Consider the following 18261-nt stretch of genomic DNA (forward strand, 5'->3'; position numbering starts at 1 on the left):
ATCATTTAGTATAGATTGAGAAATGCATTCTTCTAAGTTACATTTCCATGCCAATTTTGTAAATGCTTGGAGTGACAGCAGGAGGGAAAAGACTGATATTTAGATGAATTACTATCAGAAAAGATAGGAGAATGATGGCAGGAAAGAAAACAAAGCTGTGAAGGGCTGGGGTTCAAATAACAGTAGACTGGAGATTTGCATTCAAAATATATTGTTCCAGATACAGTGGATGGTCAGAATGAGCGCCATTTTAACTTTTATTCATAGTTGCAATAAAATAATCTCCTCTGCCTGTTTTCCAAATGCACTAAGATATTTCTTCAAGAAGACTTGAAGAAATACTTCCAAGGCTTTATTCTAAATATTTTGTTTTTCTCATAAGCTACCCCTATTCCTATTCTTCTGCCTCTTGTTCCACCACCAGAGGAAAAGAAGCCAGGTAAGAATTTTTAAAGTACTTGGATAGCATGTATATGTTTAATTATAACTGCATTGTTTTGGTTTGTTTTAATTAAAATTTTACTTTTTTTTTTTTTTTTTTTTTTTCAGAAAAGAAGGTTTCAGTAAAGAAAGTCACCAAAAAGGTGGTTAAAAAGGGTCCTGAAGACGTCCAACCACCTAAAGGTAAATTCAAAAAACAAACAACAAAAAAAGTATCTTAAGAATAGTAAATTTACCTTCTGGAACAGACGTCTGTTTGATTTCTTTCTATATGTTAAACACATACGCATTTAAAATCCAAGCTGATTAGGACTGCTGGGGGAAAAAAAAAAGGGGGGGGGGGGGGGGAAGAGGCATTTAAACTGTCTGTAAGGGAGAAATCATTTCATTAACTGTGATCATCCAATACACCTTGCAGATTCCAGGCTATATTTTATTTATTTATTTATTTATTAAGTTCCTGAGGTTCTGCCAGAGAAGCCCAAAGAGGTCAAAATAACATCTATGGCAAGGAAAGAAGAGATTCATGAAGAAAAAAAGGAAATATATGAAAAGTCCAAAGAGCCTTATGAAGAATGGGAAGAAGATTATGGAGAAGAGCATGATTATTATTTCAAGGAAGAAGGTTATGATGAAGGGGAAGAGGAATGGGGAGAAGCTTATGAGAAAAGAGAAGTGGCTTATGAAGAAACACGAGTCATTCATGAAGAAGGTATAAAAGAGTTTTTATTATCTTACAGTTTGAACTTTAATATGCTGCCAAGTCGTGATTGCTACTTGACAATACAAGGAGCGTGGTATGGCAAGATATAGGTGCAGATAGAAAGTGATACATTATAATATGATTACCAGTGGACTTCACAGATTGGAGCATCTTTAAAACTTAATGTGAATTTCTAGTTTGTAAGGTTATGTGTTATTTTTAGTTATTTCTCCTATCATTTTCATGCATTCTACATATACTTGATTTAGGTTAGATGTTTCAGATATCAATTTTTTGATGTTAATAACTGGATAATTTTGCAAGTCCTTGTATGCTTTAACTGTCTAAGGTGGTAGTAATGTGTATGCCTCTAGGACCAGAAAATGGTTCTGATGAGAAAATGTCAAACACAAAAATGAACGAAAAATTTTACTGCTACAGTTAGATCTTCAAAACTCAGTGTACGTTTCAACTTCATAATCATATAATTGCATAACTAATTACTTCTGTCCTTAGTAAGCCCTTAGACAATGCATTTTGCATCATTAAGAATTGTTTTTATTTTTAAAGTGGTTGAAGTTCCTAAGATGCCTGTTCCTGAGCAGAAGCCTCCAGCAATTACAGCAGAAAAGAAAGAAAAGAAAGAAGTAACAGTTCGTAAAGGTATGACTTTCCTGCAAAACTAACAGCAACATTCAAATTTCTCTCTCTAATGCATTCCCTTCAAGCTGAACTGTGATCGCTATTCAGATTTCCTTGAATAGGAATTTTCCTCATGTTGGACAGTTACATGACCAAGGGGCATGGCAAACCTTCCTCTTCTTCCACCACAGATTTTCCAGCGGAGAGAGAATACTGGCAAGGGTGGTTGAAGCAAACCAAGAATTGCTAGCAAAATCAATCTAAGCTTTGGTTGTCTTTCCTCCTCACTATATATTAGCCTTGGGCCTGGGTGGTGCTTTTTAGCCAGTGAAAGCTGCACTTCTGAGAAGCATCCTCCAATCACTGCATATCTCTCGGGGAAAGTGGGCCATATCACTTGTTTCACATGTACCTTTACCATTATTGTAGCAAACAAAGCAAACAATACCCTAAGTAATGTATTGGATACACAAAGTTTATCACATCTTAAGCAGAGGAGGGAGAAGGGGGAGATATCCAGTTCTACCTGTTTTATGCCTAGAAAATAATTTGCAAGATGATTTAAATGATAAATATATATTAATCACTTACAGTTGTCAAGAAACCTGTTGAAGAAAAAGTTGAGATTACCACTCAGAGGGTTGCAGAAGAAAAAGTCAAACGGGCTGAGGGTAACTACTGTTTAACTGTCATACTGTTTAGTGTCATCTTTACATGAAAGTTGCAGTTGTTGTTACTTAGGTGATCTGCATATGCTTTGTCTTCAATTAACATGGATCAGAACAATTTTTCAGCCTGAAACAGCTCTAGTAAAAGCTTCTGCTGAATTGTGTAAAAGGAAGACACAAAAAAAAAGGGGGGGGGGTGGAATAGAAAATGTAGATATTAATATTGAATGCTTTAAAACAGGAAGGGAGTGTAGATTTACATCAAGTGACAAAATACGTTCCACTCAGCTCAAGACGTGAAATCCCTGTCTTCCTCAGCTTTCCACCTTGACTTGTCTGCCAGAGTGTCTTGAATAAATGTTTGAAATAAAGATGCATCCTTATTCTCTTTGTAACTCACTCTTCTTGTATAGCATTTACCATTCTGCAGCTGGAGTCTGTTGAATAGAATTCAGAATATATCAGGATATGACCTTCTGTCATATATCCTGAGCTACCCACCCCCTTTAGAAGGCAGCAATAAAATCAATGAAGCAAACACATTCATTCTGTTGCTTTGCACAGTTCTGAAGAGCCTGGCTTAGGTGCTGAGCTTGATTATGTTTGTCAAGTGTTTTTTTTTTTTTTTTTGTATTTTCAGCATTATTCCTAAATAGCTGTAGATTTATTTTGATCTTGTTGACAAATATATGACTGATTAACCGAATTTAATGTCAACAGTAACAAAGAAAATTCCACCACCAAAACCTTCAATGATAATTGAAGAAAAAGTTATGAAAAAGGAAGGTACAGATCAACGTCTTTCAACTACAGTTTGTTTTCACCAGCACCCTGAGTACTCTTGCATCTCTTGTGATTTTGTATGGCTGTTTATGTACCTGAATTTTTGTACTGGTCATGCTGTGACTAGTTGCATTGTTTAAAGCATTCGTGATTGGCCTTGTGATTCATCTTTAAATAACTGGCAGGATATTGCAGCGTGACTTAGTTTTTTCTCTTTATATTCTCTGCCTGCTGACATATGCTTACATAATAATGGCCCTGTGTCCCAACACTTCTTTGAAGAAACGCCTTTGGTGTTATTCTGATACACCAGTTCTGAAAGTCTGTGCATGCGTATATTTTAAATTCTGGGGTTAAAAGTGTCTGTTTCTTTACACTCTTAATGGATACTACATTTTTACTTGTTATGCTTGTTTTGCGTTCAGTATTTTAGAATGTGAATACTGACTGTCTAAATATGTCTAAGATTTAAGTACATAATACAGATAGAGATTTTGTAAAAACTCAAATGCTTTCTACCACTACTGTGGATCTAGGATATAAAATACTAAACCAAAATCCTATCTTTAAAGTACCGACAGTAGAAACATGGACTGTTTCAGAAGAAAAGATGTCGGTTTCTGTCCACAGAGAAGAAGAGTACTCATATGTCACAGGTATGTACAAAACCAAAAAGCTGTACACCCCCCAATAAATAAATAAATAAATTTAAATACAATGAAAAATAACATTAAACAAAAAAATCTACCTTGCTATACTTTCTTTAAATCTATTTTTATATGTGGCAAATTACATATTTAGACATATTGTACATTTATGTTTCAATATGCATTGCTTCTTTTTGTTTGTTGTGTTATGTAGCCTGTTTTCTTTAGATTAACAGATGTTAACATCTAAGCTATTTTACCTTGTTAAAATGCTTTTCTTTGAAGAGCCAACAGAGCGTGAGAAGACAGTTGAAGAAAGATTCTTTGAAGCTGTTTACCCAATTGAAGGTAGATAATGAGAAGTTAATGTTTAAGATTTTAAAAAACATTTTGAATTCATTTGACAATCAAAACTCACTGTCAGATTTGCACATGCTGTTAATTTTCTGGCTGCCTTTTTTTAAACATATTAATGTATGTGTTTCAGTGGACCTTGGTGTACTGGATACACATAGTATCTTCCTAAAATATTTCAGATTTACTACAGATGTTGACATTTCATATCTCCAAATTTAACATCTTTCAAATTCCTATTGCAGCACGTAAGGAAGTCACAGAGGAGGAAGAAGAAGAAGAGGTCATTTCTGCAGAACCAGAGATCCCTCATGATGAAGGTGAACAATATCATCATCACGTGCCTAATTTTTTGGAGCTTTCATCTTATTTGGCTGTACTACTCTTTACCAAAGAACAGCATATTAGAATTCAGATCATTCCATTTCACTATGGGTCTACTCCCAAAAGTTCTATACCTACTGCATTTCTAACCTCTGCTTCTTCATGACTGCTTTAATTAATTTTTTGATTTTTTTTTTTTACATGAGACTGTTGCATCTGTCTGATAAAACAACATATTTTTTGACATACTGTGTTTGCTTACCCAGCATGTTGAAGGCAGCCTACAGTGATTTACTAAATATTTTCGGTCTTCTAAATGTTCACCACTTCTCTCTTCAAAGTGCCTGAGATACCAGAGAGGCATGTCCCAGAAGAAAGAAAGCCTGTTCCTGTCCCAAAAGAAGTTTCACCAGCTAAAGGTATTTCTACTGCCCTAGACACAAACAAACAAAAGAAAAAAAAAGTTATTTTCTTTCATTATATGTTTTTTAAGTTGTCTTGAATGTATTTATGAATTTGATGTTTATGTGGTTTTGTCTCTGCACTCTTTTCTCTTTTTTTTGCTTTGTTCTATAACGTTATTTACAGTGCTTAGGTGTCTCAGCTTTGGCTCTTTCCTTTCCTAACAATTTTGTGCTTGTTTGTATTTAGATTGTGTGGCTTTTGCAGATAAGTGTAGAGTGTTTTTCCTTCAATACAGTGCCATGAAAGATGATAGTACATTAATATTAATATTGATATTTTATACTGTATTTTATTGTCTCTCCTAAGTAAAGACAATACATGCTGCATGTCCAAAAGGTTGTACGATGTATTGTGCTGTGGTGCTCAGCTGCTTGTCCAGATATTATGCTTTATAAAGCAATTTTGTCACTGAAATCTGGATAAGTGTTACAAAAACTAAAGTTCTCTCACTTTGACAATGCTTTCTAAAGTGCCTGAGGTACCGAAGAAACACGTTCCAGAAAAGAAAGTTGCTGTTACTAGAAAGGAAGTGTCTCCCCCAGCAAAAGGTACAACATCTTTTGAAAGTGGACTTTTACCAGTCCTGTACTATTGTTCTAACTTCTAAACATGTGTATGTAGACTTTGTGTGCTATGTTATATGTCTGTTCTTACCGAAGACAAACTCAAAACATGGAAAGAATACTGAAACACATTTTAATATCTTTAAAGTGCCTGAAGTGCCTAAAATACCTGTTCCTGAAGAAAAAGTACATGTTCCTGCTCCTAGAGAAGAACTTCCACCTGCGAAAGGTATACTTGGTGATGGACTATACTTAAATATCTGTTTCTGTTGTTGTTTTTGTCGCTGTTCTTAACCTACCTGTGTCAGAAAAGTACATATATATGTATATATATTTAAACTATAATTGTTTGTACATATATAACACTTTTTAAGGTCAGGTAACGTACTTGAACAGCTCTTATCTTCGTTAATAAATCTGTTTCAAAACCACTTTCCAGTGAATAGTTTAATATTTTATTTCAAATATTTGTTGATCATCTTATATCTTTCCATGTTAAGTGTATTATTTATGTGTTCTGTGGTGTTTCTTGGTATCCTTCTAAACAAATGCCTTTCTATAAGGCATCTTTCAAAAGTAGAATCTTTCAAAAACAGTAGATTTTTCAAAAAGTATATCTTCCAAAAACAGAATTCAGTTGTCTTACATTTTATCTTTTTTAAGTGCCAGAGGTGCCCAAGAGAGCTCCCCCAGAGAAAAAAATTGCTGTTCCAAAAAGAGAAGAAGCTCCACCACCTAAAGGTATACCTAAATAGAATATCGCTCTTTTCTTGTTATCTTAAACATCTTGATTGTGTGGGTAAATTTTCATTTTGATTGTTAAGTAAATCTGGTTTTGGTTGTACTTCAGTTATATTAGCTATGTACCTTTTGTGTCAGTTTTGTCAGTCCTTTAGATGTAGTCTTAAAACACCTGTAATTTGAGTTATTTAATATTATTTTAATTAATATACCTGAAGTGCCAGAAGTACCCAAGAAAACAGCTCCAGAAGAAAAACTACCATATGCTCCCAAAGTAGAAAAGGCTCCACCTGCAAAAGGTACAATATTGTTTATTGTAGTCTTCAGAACTTCAATATTTCCTTCAATTTGCTCAGCTGTTGTGTTTTATAAACAGAATATGTCCATGTGCAATCTTCTTTTTCAATAATACATTTCTGTTATGTTTCCTTTGCCAGTTTTGCACTTTCTAAATCCTAAAACTGAACGCTTTTTTTTTTTAAGTGCCTGCAGTTCCTAAAAAATCTGTCCCTAAAGAAAAAGTACTTCCTCCTGTTCCTAAGAAAGTTGAAGCTCCTCAAGCTAAAGGTACGCTTTCCAGTAGAATGAAAGAATATGCCATTTCTCAACTTCTGTGTGGTGTATGTTCTGTGTTGTTTTCAGTCATTGATTTCTGCTTGCTCTGTGAATTGTGTTGTACTGATTTTGTGACAATTCATCAATGGATTATTTTGTATGTGTTGTTCAGTACTTACAAAAATATTATTTGTAAATGTTGAATCTCTGTTATATGTTATTTGCTCAACGCCCTGAAACAATTCTTTGGAAACTTAGATTTAGCATCTTGCAACATTGCTTCCACACTGGGATTAGAAATTCATCCATTTAATGTTATTGTCTTTCAAAGTGCCTGAAGTGCAGAAGAAAGCAACTTTTGAAGAAAGAATATTCACAACAGAAGAAAGAATATCTGTAGCCATTCCAGAGGAAATTCCACCACCTGAAGGTATTCTATAAACAAACACTAGTGAGAAACTTGTACTAGAAGTCTGTTGTTCTAAAACCAAGATCAAAAAAAAAAAAAAAAAAAAAAAAAAAAAAAAGGATTTGTTATTTACCTTGAATAAGTTTTCTAGTGGAATACTTTATGGACTTGCAGGCAGTTAAGATGCTCTGAGTGCCACTTACCATTTCAGTCCTGAATGCCAGGATCCCACCCCACTGACATGAATGGAAACTCTACCACCAAACACAATGATCTTAGGATCAAGTTCCCATGAAATCACAGTAAGATGTATGTGTAAGTGTATAGTGTTGAGGTTAGACTCCACTACTTAGGAATGTAACTATGAATTTCTTATAATCCCTACAATGTTCTCTGGAGCCCTGCAGATAGGTAGCAGTACTATGTTCTCTTCAGCTTTAGCTTCTCACTAGCTCTTTTAGGTCAGATTCTCATATGCAAGGGAGGTTGAGATCACTTATTTTAAGTTGGCATAATTCCAACAAAGATCTGTTTCGAGATATCCAATATCAACATTGTGACTGTTTTCCTATCCCATTAATGACTTGCCAGTCAATACAATTAACATATTCTCTTGAAAAATAAAAATAATTTTTAAAAAGAGTTATGGAAGTTTAGTGGAGGACTTAGTGTTAAGTCAGAGGTTGGACTAGGTGATCTTGGAGGTCTCTTTCAACCTAGATGATTATCTGATTCTGTGAAGTTATCCCTGTCAAATATGAACATGCAAGTACATATATTCATATGGATAGATATATTGTTAATTTCTGTTCCCTGCTTGTCAACCTTTTACCCTCAAACAAGTTGATGTTTTCCCCCATGCAGTCATATTTGTAGATATACGTATGCCAGGTTTTCCTTTCACTACTTGACCTATCCTTATGATCTTGGTTTTGTCCCTCTTATTTTTATGTAGCAGGATCAATGAAAAACATCTAATTCTTTTGCCCTTGTCTCCCCACATCAGTTGTTGTGATGGAGAGGTTTGGGGAGTTAAGGCATTCTGATGTACTGACCATTGACCAGTGAAAGATATTTGAGACAGAAAACACCACACAATAGGGTACATGGGGCATGCATAACAGACATCATTTAGTGCAAGTCATACTTATGTGTGTGCATGGCAGTTCCATAGAATGAATCATAGAATGGCCTAGGTTGAAATGGAACTTAAAGATCATCTAATTTCAACCCACCTGCTCTGGTCAGGGTTGCCAGCTACTAGAGCAGGCTGCCCAGAGCCGCATCAAGCCTGGCCTTGAATGAAGGTGAGCTTCTGTATAGTATGCATAGTTTCTGTATAGTTTCTGAAACTTCTGCAAGTTTCTGTATAGTATGCATATCTGCCAGTGTCATGCAGAACTTTTCTTGATCTTCTTGCCCATCCACTGATACATCCAAGAAAAACCCTAAAACTAAGTATTTTCTTTAAAGAACCAACAGTTGAAGAATGGGCTGAAGAAGAAATGGAGGAAGTATCTATTTCCATTCACAGAGAGGAGATCTCTGAAGGTATGACCACAATTCAAGAATACTAGGCAGAAGCAAACAGATTTTTATTTTTTATCAAAAATATCATAGATTCTAATTTAGTCTAATTAGAAGGAAAATTTACTACTGAATAAATACACCTTAAGTTTCATATCTTACAAACTTTAACACTATGAATGTCTACAATTTCTTTGACTTGCTTCTGAAAACTGTGGTTAATCCTGTTTTAATATGGTGAAAATAATAAGTTATCTCTTGGGTGTTGAGAATTATCAGCCCTTCACTATTTTTTACAAGAAAAATCTCTATTGAAAATTACTTTTTCACCTTGTTTCTCAAATGAAGTAAAGTCTCTTCAGAATATCATGATGTACTGTTTCCTCAGGCTGTTTCATGGCAAAATGACTAAATTGTTTCCGCGTGTAAATTTATTGGTGGTAACATACACTGATTGCCTCAATTACCTTTACAGGTGACACCATAGAAAGTATTTACAAAGGATAGCTTTAGCCAAAAAAATTTCTCAATATCTGGGAGAGAGAGTTTCTCAAAATAGACAAATTCTAATATTAGTGAACTAGTGAGCAGAGGAATGGAAAGTGCTGATCTGGCATTTTAAATGCTGAACATTTTCAAATTCCACAGAAATACAAGATAGGAGCTCAGTCTCAGTTCTGTTTAAATTGCTTGGACTTGTTTTATTGGCTTCAGAGGAAGCAGGAGGGTTTGAATCTAGTTTTTGTAACCTAGTAATTCCAGGGGTGTCTTTTAGTAATGCACACTGCTTATTCTTGTCTTATCAAGTATTTTATTACTTACAAAGGCTATAAAGACAGTAATAAATGTCAAATACTGAAATTCAAGTATCTTTATTTTACTATTTTCAAGTGACCGAAGAAGAGTCTTACTACATAGAGGAGAAGGTAACTCTTCCTAAAAGAGAGGAGGTCCCACCCACTAAAGGTACACATTAATTTCATTTATGAAATATTGATTGTTTCAGTGTTCCTTGTTTCATCAGTCTGAGTGTTGTCACTACACGTTTCTCTAGTTGTTTTTGTGTGTGTGTGTGTGTGTGTGTATTGTTTTTAATATATTAAGGAAAGCATGCATGTTAAAGTGGTACTTTTCCTCTTTGTAAAACTATGTATTGTAATCTCTTAAAGTGACTGAGAAGCCTAGGAGAGTGGTCCCTGAACCAAAAATTCCAGCTGCCCCTCAGGAAGCTCCAGCAGTTAAAGGTATAAAACAGTTCCTCATCTGGGTCATGTATTCTTGTTTCTTCCAAGGGGGTATTGTTTGCCTTGCTGTCTTTCTGTGTTGACATGTGCAATGTCTGCTTTCAGTGATGAATGGTTGTCTCAAATTCCATCTTGTACTATGAAAAGTTTGTGATAACTCAGTAAAATTTTACTAGTTTAAAAAAAGAAAAAGGTAATAGACAATTACAAATAAAGCAGTTTAATATTATTTCTCAACTTTCCATCTTACTTATTTTTCTGAAGTACCTGAAGTTCATAAGAAAGCAGCTCCTAAAGAGAAAGTACTGATCCCTGTTCCTAAGAAAGTGGAGGCTCCACCAGCAAGAGGTATATCAGTGGTTTGCTTCTGTTGAAAAAAAAATATATAATAATAATGACTTTACTGCTGCATTCTTTCTTTGACATATATCATGATATATATCTATAAATAGATATATCATACCAATTTTCGTCAACATCAATATCAAATTTCTTCAACATTAAACATGTACTTATGTCTGTTTGTTTACAATGTGGACTGTGTTCTCTGTCTTGCTAATGGAATTTATAAGCTATTTCATCTTTAATGTTATGCCTTTTGGTGAGATAAATCCAATTTTCTAAAGTTGCACAATCTTTTTTAAGAACCTCCAGAAGAACAAGTGTCCATTTTCGAGAGAGATTTTGAAGTAACTCCCTCAACCAAAGGTAAACAGAGAATGACGTCATGGAGTATTTTTGGTCAGTCTTGTAGTACTTGTATTTAGGCATTTTACATAGATAAATTTGGTTTTATTAGTATCTGAAATCTGTCTGCATCTTCCCATTCTTTTGGTTATTTACTCTGCTTTGTTTGCACTGTGCCTGTAAAGTACGCTCTTTTTCAGTGTCTTATTTTTGTTATTGAAGTTTCTTTAGCATTTTCTTTTACAAAAAAAAAAAAAAAAGGCAGATGAAGTAGAAAAATCAAATATATCTGCATTTAAAATACTACAATTAAATATTCTTATTCTTTTTAAATGACTGAAGTGCACAGGAAAATTATCACAGAAGAAAAAGTTGCAGTTGCTAAAAAAGATGAGGCTCCACCCAAAAGAGGTATATAATTTTTCAGAGCTACACAAGAGAAGTGTTGTTTCGGAATACTGATTTATATTTGTAATGTCTGATTGTAACAAAACAAGTTGTTTCAATGTTTGCTGTCGTTTCTTTATTTGACTTAAAGAATTGTCACGTCTCTGCTTTTGTATTTTGTCATCTGATCATGTTAGCAAACTGTGATTAATTCAAAATCTTTTAAAATAAACATTTGTTTAATAAATAAATAAATAAATTTAATGCCAGCAGTGCCCAAGAAGACTCTGCCAGAAGAGAAAGTTCGTGTTCCAGTTTCACAGAAAGTGGCAGTTCCACCAGCTAAAGGTATATAAGTTCTTTTGAATGTAGAGAAGGCTTCTAAATATCAGATGTATGCATGCATCATATTCATCATCTGCCTGGTAATACAAGGCTCTCCCCAGGCTCTCCCAACTTGATTTTAAATTAAACACAGTTTTGTCATCTCCCTTGCAAAAAAAATGCAGAAGGTAATGGAGAACAGTCACACACCTGCATTCCTTGCATTTTCTAAGCTACTAGTAACTTAATTGATTACACTATCTGCTTAAGAGCTTTGGAAAGCTGAATGAAGACATTTACTCAGCGAAGACAATTTATTCAATAAATATCAACACATCTAGGAAAAAACAATCAATGTTTTATAACATAGTCAATATTCAAAGTGGAGGGTTTCAGACTTAGAAATACGTCTTCTGCTTCTGTGATTTTCTTGTATTTGAAAAGCTATTTTGTAATGTATACTTTATATGTGGTCTTTTGTGATTAAGTAATGTTTCTGAAGAGCCTGGAGACATCTCACCTTCATCTCCATCTTTGTATCTTCATGTTGTGTCAATATGCTGTTTGCTTTATGATGTGATTTGCATTTCCATTCTGTCTCTGTATTTCTTATTCTAATATTTTATGTATTATTTTAGTATCTTATAATATTAACGCTTGATGATATTTTTGCTGTTACTAAACTTGCAAGGTCTTTCAAAGCATCAAATTTACCTAGGGAATTTTTTCTTGGAAAAAAAAAAACAAACAAACTAATCCTATACAAAATACTTAATGCATATATAGCTACTATGCATTAAAATTTCAGCTGATCATTTTCTCTGTGAATTAAATGTCTTTATCTTTGTATGTTCAGTGTAATTGTTGTGTTTATTGTAAGAGAAGTATCCTTGATATGTAAACATGCACTATTTCCCCATAATTGTTTGCCCTTAATTCTTTTATATGAACTTTGTATGGAAGCGTGTTACTCCTTTTAGAATTTAGTATTCTTACAACTACTCTTTCTTAAAGTGCCAGAAGAGCCAAAGAAAATTATCAGAGAAGAAAGAGTATCCATTGCAGTTCCAAAAAGAAAAGTGTCACCACCACCAGAAGGTATTCCTGCCCATGGACTAATCTATGAGCTGACTTCCCTAAAGCTCAGAGCTTTAAACCTGCCACTGGCATGTTACTTAGAGTTCTACTGCCTCAGCATCGTCCCAAATGAACCTTAACAGTGCCTTTGAAAAACACTAGATTTTCCCCAATTACCCTGGGTGTGGGAGGTGTCATGAAATAATAATTAGTTTTCTAAGAAACACTTAATGGGATATTTATTATTGTACACAATATTGCACCAGAGAAAAAATGTTAAAGTTGGACTCTGTCTTTGAAGTACCAACAGAAGAAGAACGCTGGGCTATGTCAGAGGAAGTATCCATTTCTCTTCACACAGAAGAGGAGATTTCATACACAGGTATGAACAGACTAAAAAGATTCTGTGTCCAAATTTACAAATTTTCAACTACTTAGCAAAATATCCCCCCCACCCCCCCAAAAAAAGAAAAAATAATAAAATAAAAAAAAACAGCCAATCATAAATTTTTGTCCTATGCAAATCACCAGTAACTGGTTTATCCCAAAGGTGTGTCTTGTAGAGTACTAAAGGTACCCAAGGGATTCCAGAATAGCATTCCATTCTCACAAAAGTCTGAAATTTTCCCTCTTGGCTTATTGCTTTTGTCATAGTTGAAGACCAACCCTTTCACTAGCCCATCCTTTGCAAATCTTGACACCTCTCAGACCTTTGAGGAAAAACAGGGCAGCCTTTTTCTTATTTAAATTAACATGCTTTCCTCTTCTGAAAAGAAAGTGTGTGTTTTCCTCTTCTGTGACAGCAATTTCCAACCTAAATCTGAAAGTCAAAGCAGCAGCCTTTACCTTTGCTCTGTTTCCCAGCTGGCTAAGACACTTAGCACAATCCCATGTATTGGACATACCAGTTCAATGGCTTTGAAGAAAGTCTCTTAATTCATTATCCTATTACTTTGGGTAACAGTCTATTGATTTATGGAAAAAGAGTCACAAGATTCCTCATATTTACTACTTTCAGTCCTGTTGTTGTTGGTAAACATTATCAATCACTCTGAACATATCGGTATGAATTGTCACACCAATGTGAAGTTAAATAATTTATTTAGTCTCTCTATTGGAGATTTATGAGGGTAAAGGCAGATCATGATTATTATAAGGATAAAAGGGGAACTTTGACTGTCTATAAGGCAGGAATAATATTCTAGTTGCTCTTGGAATAGAAGGATCAAAGCAAAAGGACATCAGATTCAACAGTTCTCCCATAGGATGCCAAAGAGAGGTGGTGTAGCAGGGTCAAAACAATCAAAAAAATACTTGAGTTTCCTGACAAGGATACTGATGCACAATGCAGGTTTTATAATCAAATCAACTGAAGTTACCAGGTCCAATCAGTTTTAGTTTAAGATTTCAAATGCACAAGTACCTGACCTTTACAATTATACATCAAGAGGGATTTTGCAAGAAAATCTTTAAGGTGGTGGTCACTGTTCACATTGCCTTAAAACTAACACCCACAGCAAACATCAAAAGTCGTGGTAGCCGTTCACCCTCACTGTAGCCTACCATGAAAAAAGCCTGCATAAATTCTCAAATCTATCACTGACAAAATGGATTCCATCTCTAAATATCAAAATATCTCAGGTCTGTTAAGAAAAGGCCAAAGTTATTCTCTTAGCAAGCCCAGATGTCTCCCAGACATTAAAATGCTAGAGTCATTTTTTTTGTTCAGTTTCCTTTGATATTGGTCACAAAATCCCATGAGACCTGCCTCAGAAGACAAAACCTATGCACTGCTGCTCTAAAAAAAAGAGAATATGCTGCTTGAATATAGTGTGCATTCTTTCCTGAATAAATCTTACAAACTAAACATATTTATATCAATCTTTTGGAATTTTTTCTGCCATTATAGGCAATGGTTGCTTGTCATGCCTGAATAAAGAATCATTGTATAAAGCAATTGACAGAAGACAAACAATGCCTTCCCCATTGAACAATGAATTCTTTTGCCTTTAATTAGGTCAGAACTCTTATCCATTGTCATCCACTCACACAGCATTTTTTTCTATATGCTCCTTTTTCTTCATTTGGAGTTTCCTTTGCAAATTTTTTGTTGGCAGTGATTGAGACCTTGCTCTATTGCTGAGGTAGTATAAGATGTCACTGTTGTGGATAATGGCAGCCACAGAGGACATACATGCAATTTAGTGATTTTGTAGCTGTTTGAATTTGGATTTTGAGTTCTGCACATCAGGAACCTTAAATCCACTGCTGGCAGCAGAGGATGAAGCAGGAATCATCTCTGATACTTACGTTGGAACCTTGAAATGTTTGTTGTTGTTGTATTGAATAGCAGTCTAATTGATTCCATAATTACAAGTCCAGTGTCAATATATGTGGTTGTCTTCTATGTATCAGCCATGTATTTGTAAGATATTTTTAATGTGTTTTGACAATAATATTTTTGCTCTTAAACACCACTTTTTCAAGTTATTAAATATAAATGTACTGTATTTTTTAAGTGCCTGATGTACCAGAGAGGGCTATCATTGAAGAAAGAGTACCAATTTCTCCTCCTAAAAAAATGCCAAGAGCACCAGCCAAAGGTATACTGGATAGAGTACTGAAATATGATTTAAATGTTTTTTTTTTTTGTGTCTTATATGTTCCATGTACAGAGAATAATACTGATTTGTTTTCTAAGGAATGTTTGTCCTTTAGTGTAATTCTTACTTGACAATGCTTGTGATCCTTAGCGTCAGTAAGATCTACATGCTAAATTTTAAGATTCTTTTCATTGATGTCTTTTTAAGTGCCTGAAGCACGCAAGACAGTTGTCCGAAAAGAAAAAGTGTATGTTGAAGTTCCTCAGGATGAAGAGGAAGAAGTTCCACAATATGAAGAAGTAACCAGATATGAGAAGGAAGTAATCCATTACAAGGAGGAAGTCCACCATTATGAAGAAGTTAGTCCCTATGAAGAAGTTCCTCAGTATGAAGTTTCTCAATATGAAGGGGAAGTCACCCATTACGAAGAAGAAGCTGCTTTTTATGAAGAGGAAGTTCCTCAATATGAAGAGGAGGAGGTGGAAGCTCCCCAGTATGAACAGGAGGCTCCCCCACCAGTTAGAGGTATACTTTAATTTTAGAACTGTGTGAAGAAAAAACAGCATCTGTTCCTTCAGTTAATGTATCCAAGTTTTGTTTCATATGTTCCAGTTTGTTTACATCTTACTTTTTCCAAGGCATTTTATGAATAGAATATACTGTAGAAAACAAGCTGGGCTGCTATATGCCTACTCTTCACTTCTACATATTTAAATGTTCTATGTCATAAATGTTAATTCCTCTTTACATAAATTCTGTATAACCCACTAAGAAAAATTAATTTAAATTTATCTTTTCCTTGTCTGAGATCAAATTTTACTATCAGCCTCTGAAATGTTTAGAATTGTGTATAAGAACTTTGTGCCATGAACAAAATTATTTGTATTGAGAAAATACGTGGGGTATTTGAAAATAAGTGATTTTGGAACACTAGTCTTTTTTACTTCCTCTCAGAAATGTTTGAGAAAATCTATAGTTGTTAGTATATTTATTTTTGAAAGGGAACAATATATTGTCATGGAACACAATAAAAGTTCTATTAAATCTAGTTTAAATCTCTTACATTTAGATGTTTTCCTTAAGGTTAATGTATACAGTGATGGTGTTAATTTTCACTACTTAGAGAGGACAGCTAGCTTTGGTCTAGGTCTTGCTAATAAAGTTTTGCTTCATAAAGAGATAGGCTAACTATATCTATTTTTCCAAAATTATATAATCATCTAAGAGTACATAAAAGAATATATTTTCCAGTCCTAATTCAAATCACATAGTGCTTCTTCTCCAAAGGGAAGTTCAGGATTTCTTTTGACTAACTAATGAATTTCAAAACTATTTTTAACATTGTTTGTACTAGAATTTTGATACATTGATTAGCACATTTTCCTAGTAAAGAAAAGGCCATGCTGCACACAGCAAAATTGAAGTTTATCCCAAACAGGAAGTATTAGGATTGGCTGAAGTTTTCTTGACTTTATTCTAGCAGTTAAGTTTAATTCGTACGTGCATCAATCTCTCTCCAGTATGCTCAGATCAAATGATTACTCTCCTATCATCATAAAACTTGTATGGATATTTGGCCATTTTGGAAGACAAAAACTGTTAAGATAAAGTTTAATTGAAATTTTTGCCTCACTGTAGTTAAAGGGAAAAAATCTACTTACTTCAGCATTCAGGATTTTATTTTATTTTATTTTAATTGAAGAACACCACTCATATACAATGTCCGTACCCACCAAATTGTGGTATAAGCTGCTGGGTACTTGTCATATATTTATAGTTGTGTGTTAGAGTTAAATCAATTGATAAACTTGATCTGCTTGCTTTTTATATGTAGATAGCACTCGGAAAAATCTGAAAAATAAAATGTAATCAGCAATATATATTCAAGATATACACAAAACCGGCTTATTCAACCTGATAAGATTAGCACATTACATGCCTGAGAAATGTTAGGATCATAGCTCTGGGGGAAAATAAGGAGAAAAATAGTGAAACCATAAAGTATTTAATAAAGTAATTCAAGCAGGCTTTTATTGCAATCTTTGTTTTCATCCACTGTTAGCATTTTAATTTGCTCCAAAAATTAGAGGAAAAAATTAAATTTGTATTTTTGCAAGTTTCCCTGCTATAATTCTTCCTGATCTTCTTTAATAGCTGGTTCTAAAAAGTCACTCTCTGTCTTCTTACGCTAAGCAACAGATAAACCCTTGAAATTAAAATTTTTTTTTTTTTTTTTTTTTTTTTTTTTTTTTTTTTTTATGGCATTAGTGGCTGAGCAGGAAGAATGGGGTTACAAGCAGTAACCTGTTTTCTGTTTCATTTTGTCTTAGGGCTCAAACCATTTTAAATCATAACTGTATGTTTTGGTTATGTACTTGGGATTTGTGCTAGGGGTGCTTGCTTGCATTTATGTTCCTGTTGTTTTCCAAGTAAATACCTAAGATATTAATGGTATCTTTCAAGTGCCTGACGTGCCCAAGAAGGCTGTTCCAGAGGAAAAAATACCAATTCTGAAGAAAAAAGAAGCTCCTCCAGCAAAAGGTATATAATCTCTTGATGTTAGCAGACATTCTCTGAATTTGTAATTCACACTATATCTTAGATGCATTACTTTTTCTGTTCTTTTTGGAGGGGGCTCCGCATATGAAATATTTGTTCTGCTGTCTTTTTTGTTTTATTTCTGTTTTGAATAGTTTGTGGATTATGTTTTAATTAAAATAATGTTTTTGAAGTGGCTGAGGTGCCGAAGAAACCTGCACCTGAAAAGAAGGTCCAAGTGCCAAAGAAAAAGGAAGCTCCCCCAGCTAAAGGTATAGCAACTTGTATTAGCTGTGATCAGAAAGGTCTTCTAGACTTTATTTATCTTCACTTATGTTAAACAATATGAAAGCAAAAGGATTATTGATCTTAAGAATGGTGGTTCTATGTGTTTGTGTTAAATTGTTTTGTGTATCTGGCTTTTATGTAAAGGTGTTTTAGCTGCTTATTCTAAACTCATTTTACAATAATATCTTTAAAGTTCCTGAAGTGTCAAAGAAACCTATGCAAGAAGAGCAGGTTTCTGTCCTTGTAAAGAAAAAGAAGGATATCCCACCAGCTAAAGGTATATCAGCTCTT

The 18261-nt window shown here is 34.2% G+C and overlaps 1 protein-coding gene across 1 annotated transcript in view; it reads left to right on the top strand.

Moving 5' to 3' along the window:
• LOC116490632 (titin-like) overlaps positions 1-18261 on the top strand; it is a 244166-nt gene that overhangs the window by 88654 nt on the left and 137251 nt on the right. Inside the window, 30 exon segments of the mRNA XM_032190013.1 lie at positions 383-439; positions 550-624; positions 899-1153; positions 1715-1807; positions 2380-2457; positions 3175-3240; positions 3810-3893; positions 4170-4232; positions 4484-4558; positions 4904-4981; positions 5498-5575; positions 5739-5819; positions 6254-6331; positions 6550-6630; positions 6815-6898; positions 7218-7316; positions 8769-8846; positions 9714-9788; positions 9992-10066; positions 10331-10414; positions 10712-10774; positions 11096-11164; positions 11411-11488; positions 12479-12562; positions 12843-12923; positions 15061-15144; positions 15352-15669; positions 17608-17685; positions 17877-17954; positions 18164-18247. Coding sequence (XP_032045904.1) covers positions 383-439; positions 550-624; positions 899-1153; positions 1715-1807; positions 2380-2457; positions 3175-3240; positions 3810-3893; positions 4170-4232; positions 4484-4558; positions 4904-4981; positions 5498-5575; positions 5739-5819; positions 6254-6331; positions 6550-6630; positions 6815-6898; positions 7218-7316; positions 8769-8846; positions 9714-9788; positions 9992-10066; positions 10331-10414; positions 10712-10774; positions 11096-11164; positions 11411-11488; positions 12479-12562; positions 12843-12923; positions 15061-15144; positions 15352-15669; positions 17608-17685; positions 17877-17954; positions 18164-18247 — 2754 coding nt within the window.

The sequence above is a fragment of the Aythya fuligula genome, chromosome 6, assembly GCF_009819795.1.
Source record: "Aythya fuligula isolate bAytFul2 chromosome 6, bAytFul2.pri, whole genome shotgun sequence".
Taxonomy (NCBI): Eukaryota; Metazoa; Chordata; class Aves; order Anseriformes; family Anatidae; genus Aythya; species Aythya fuligula.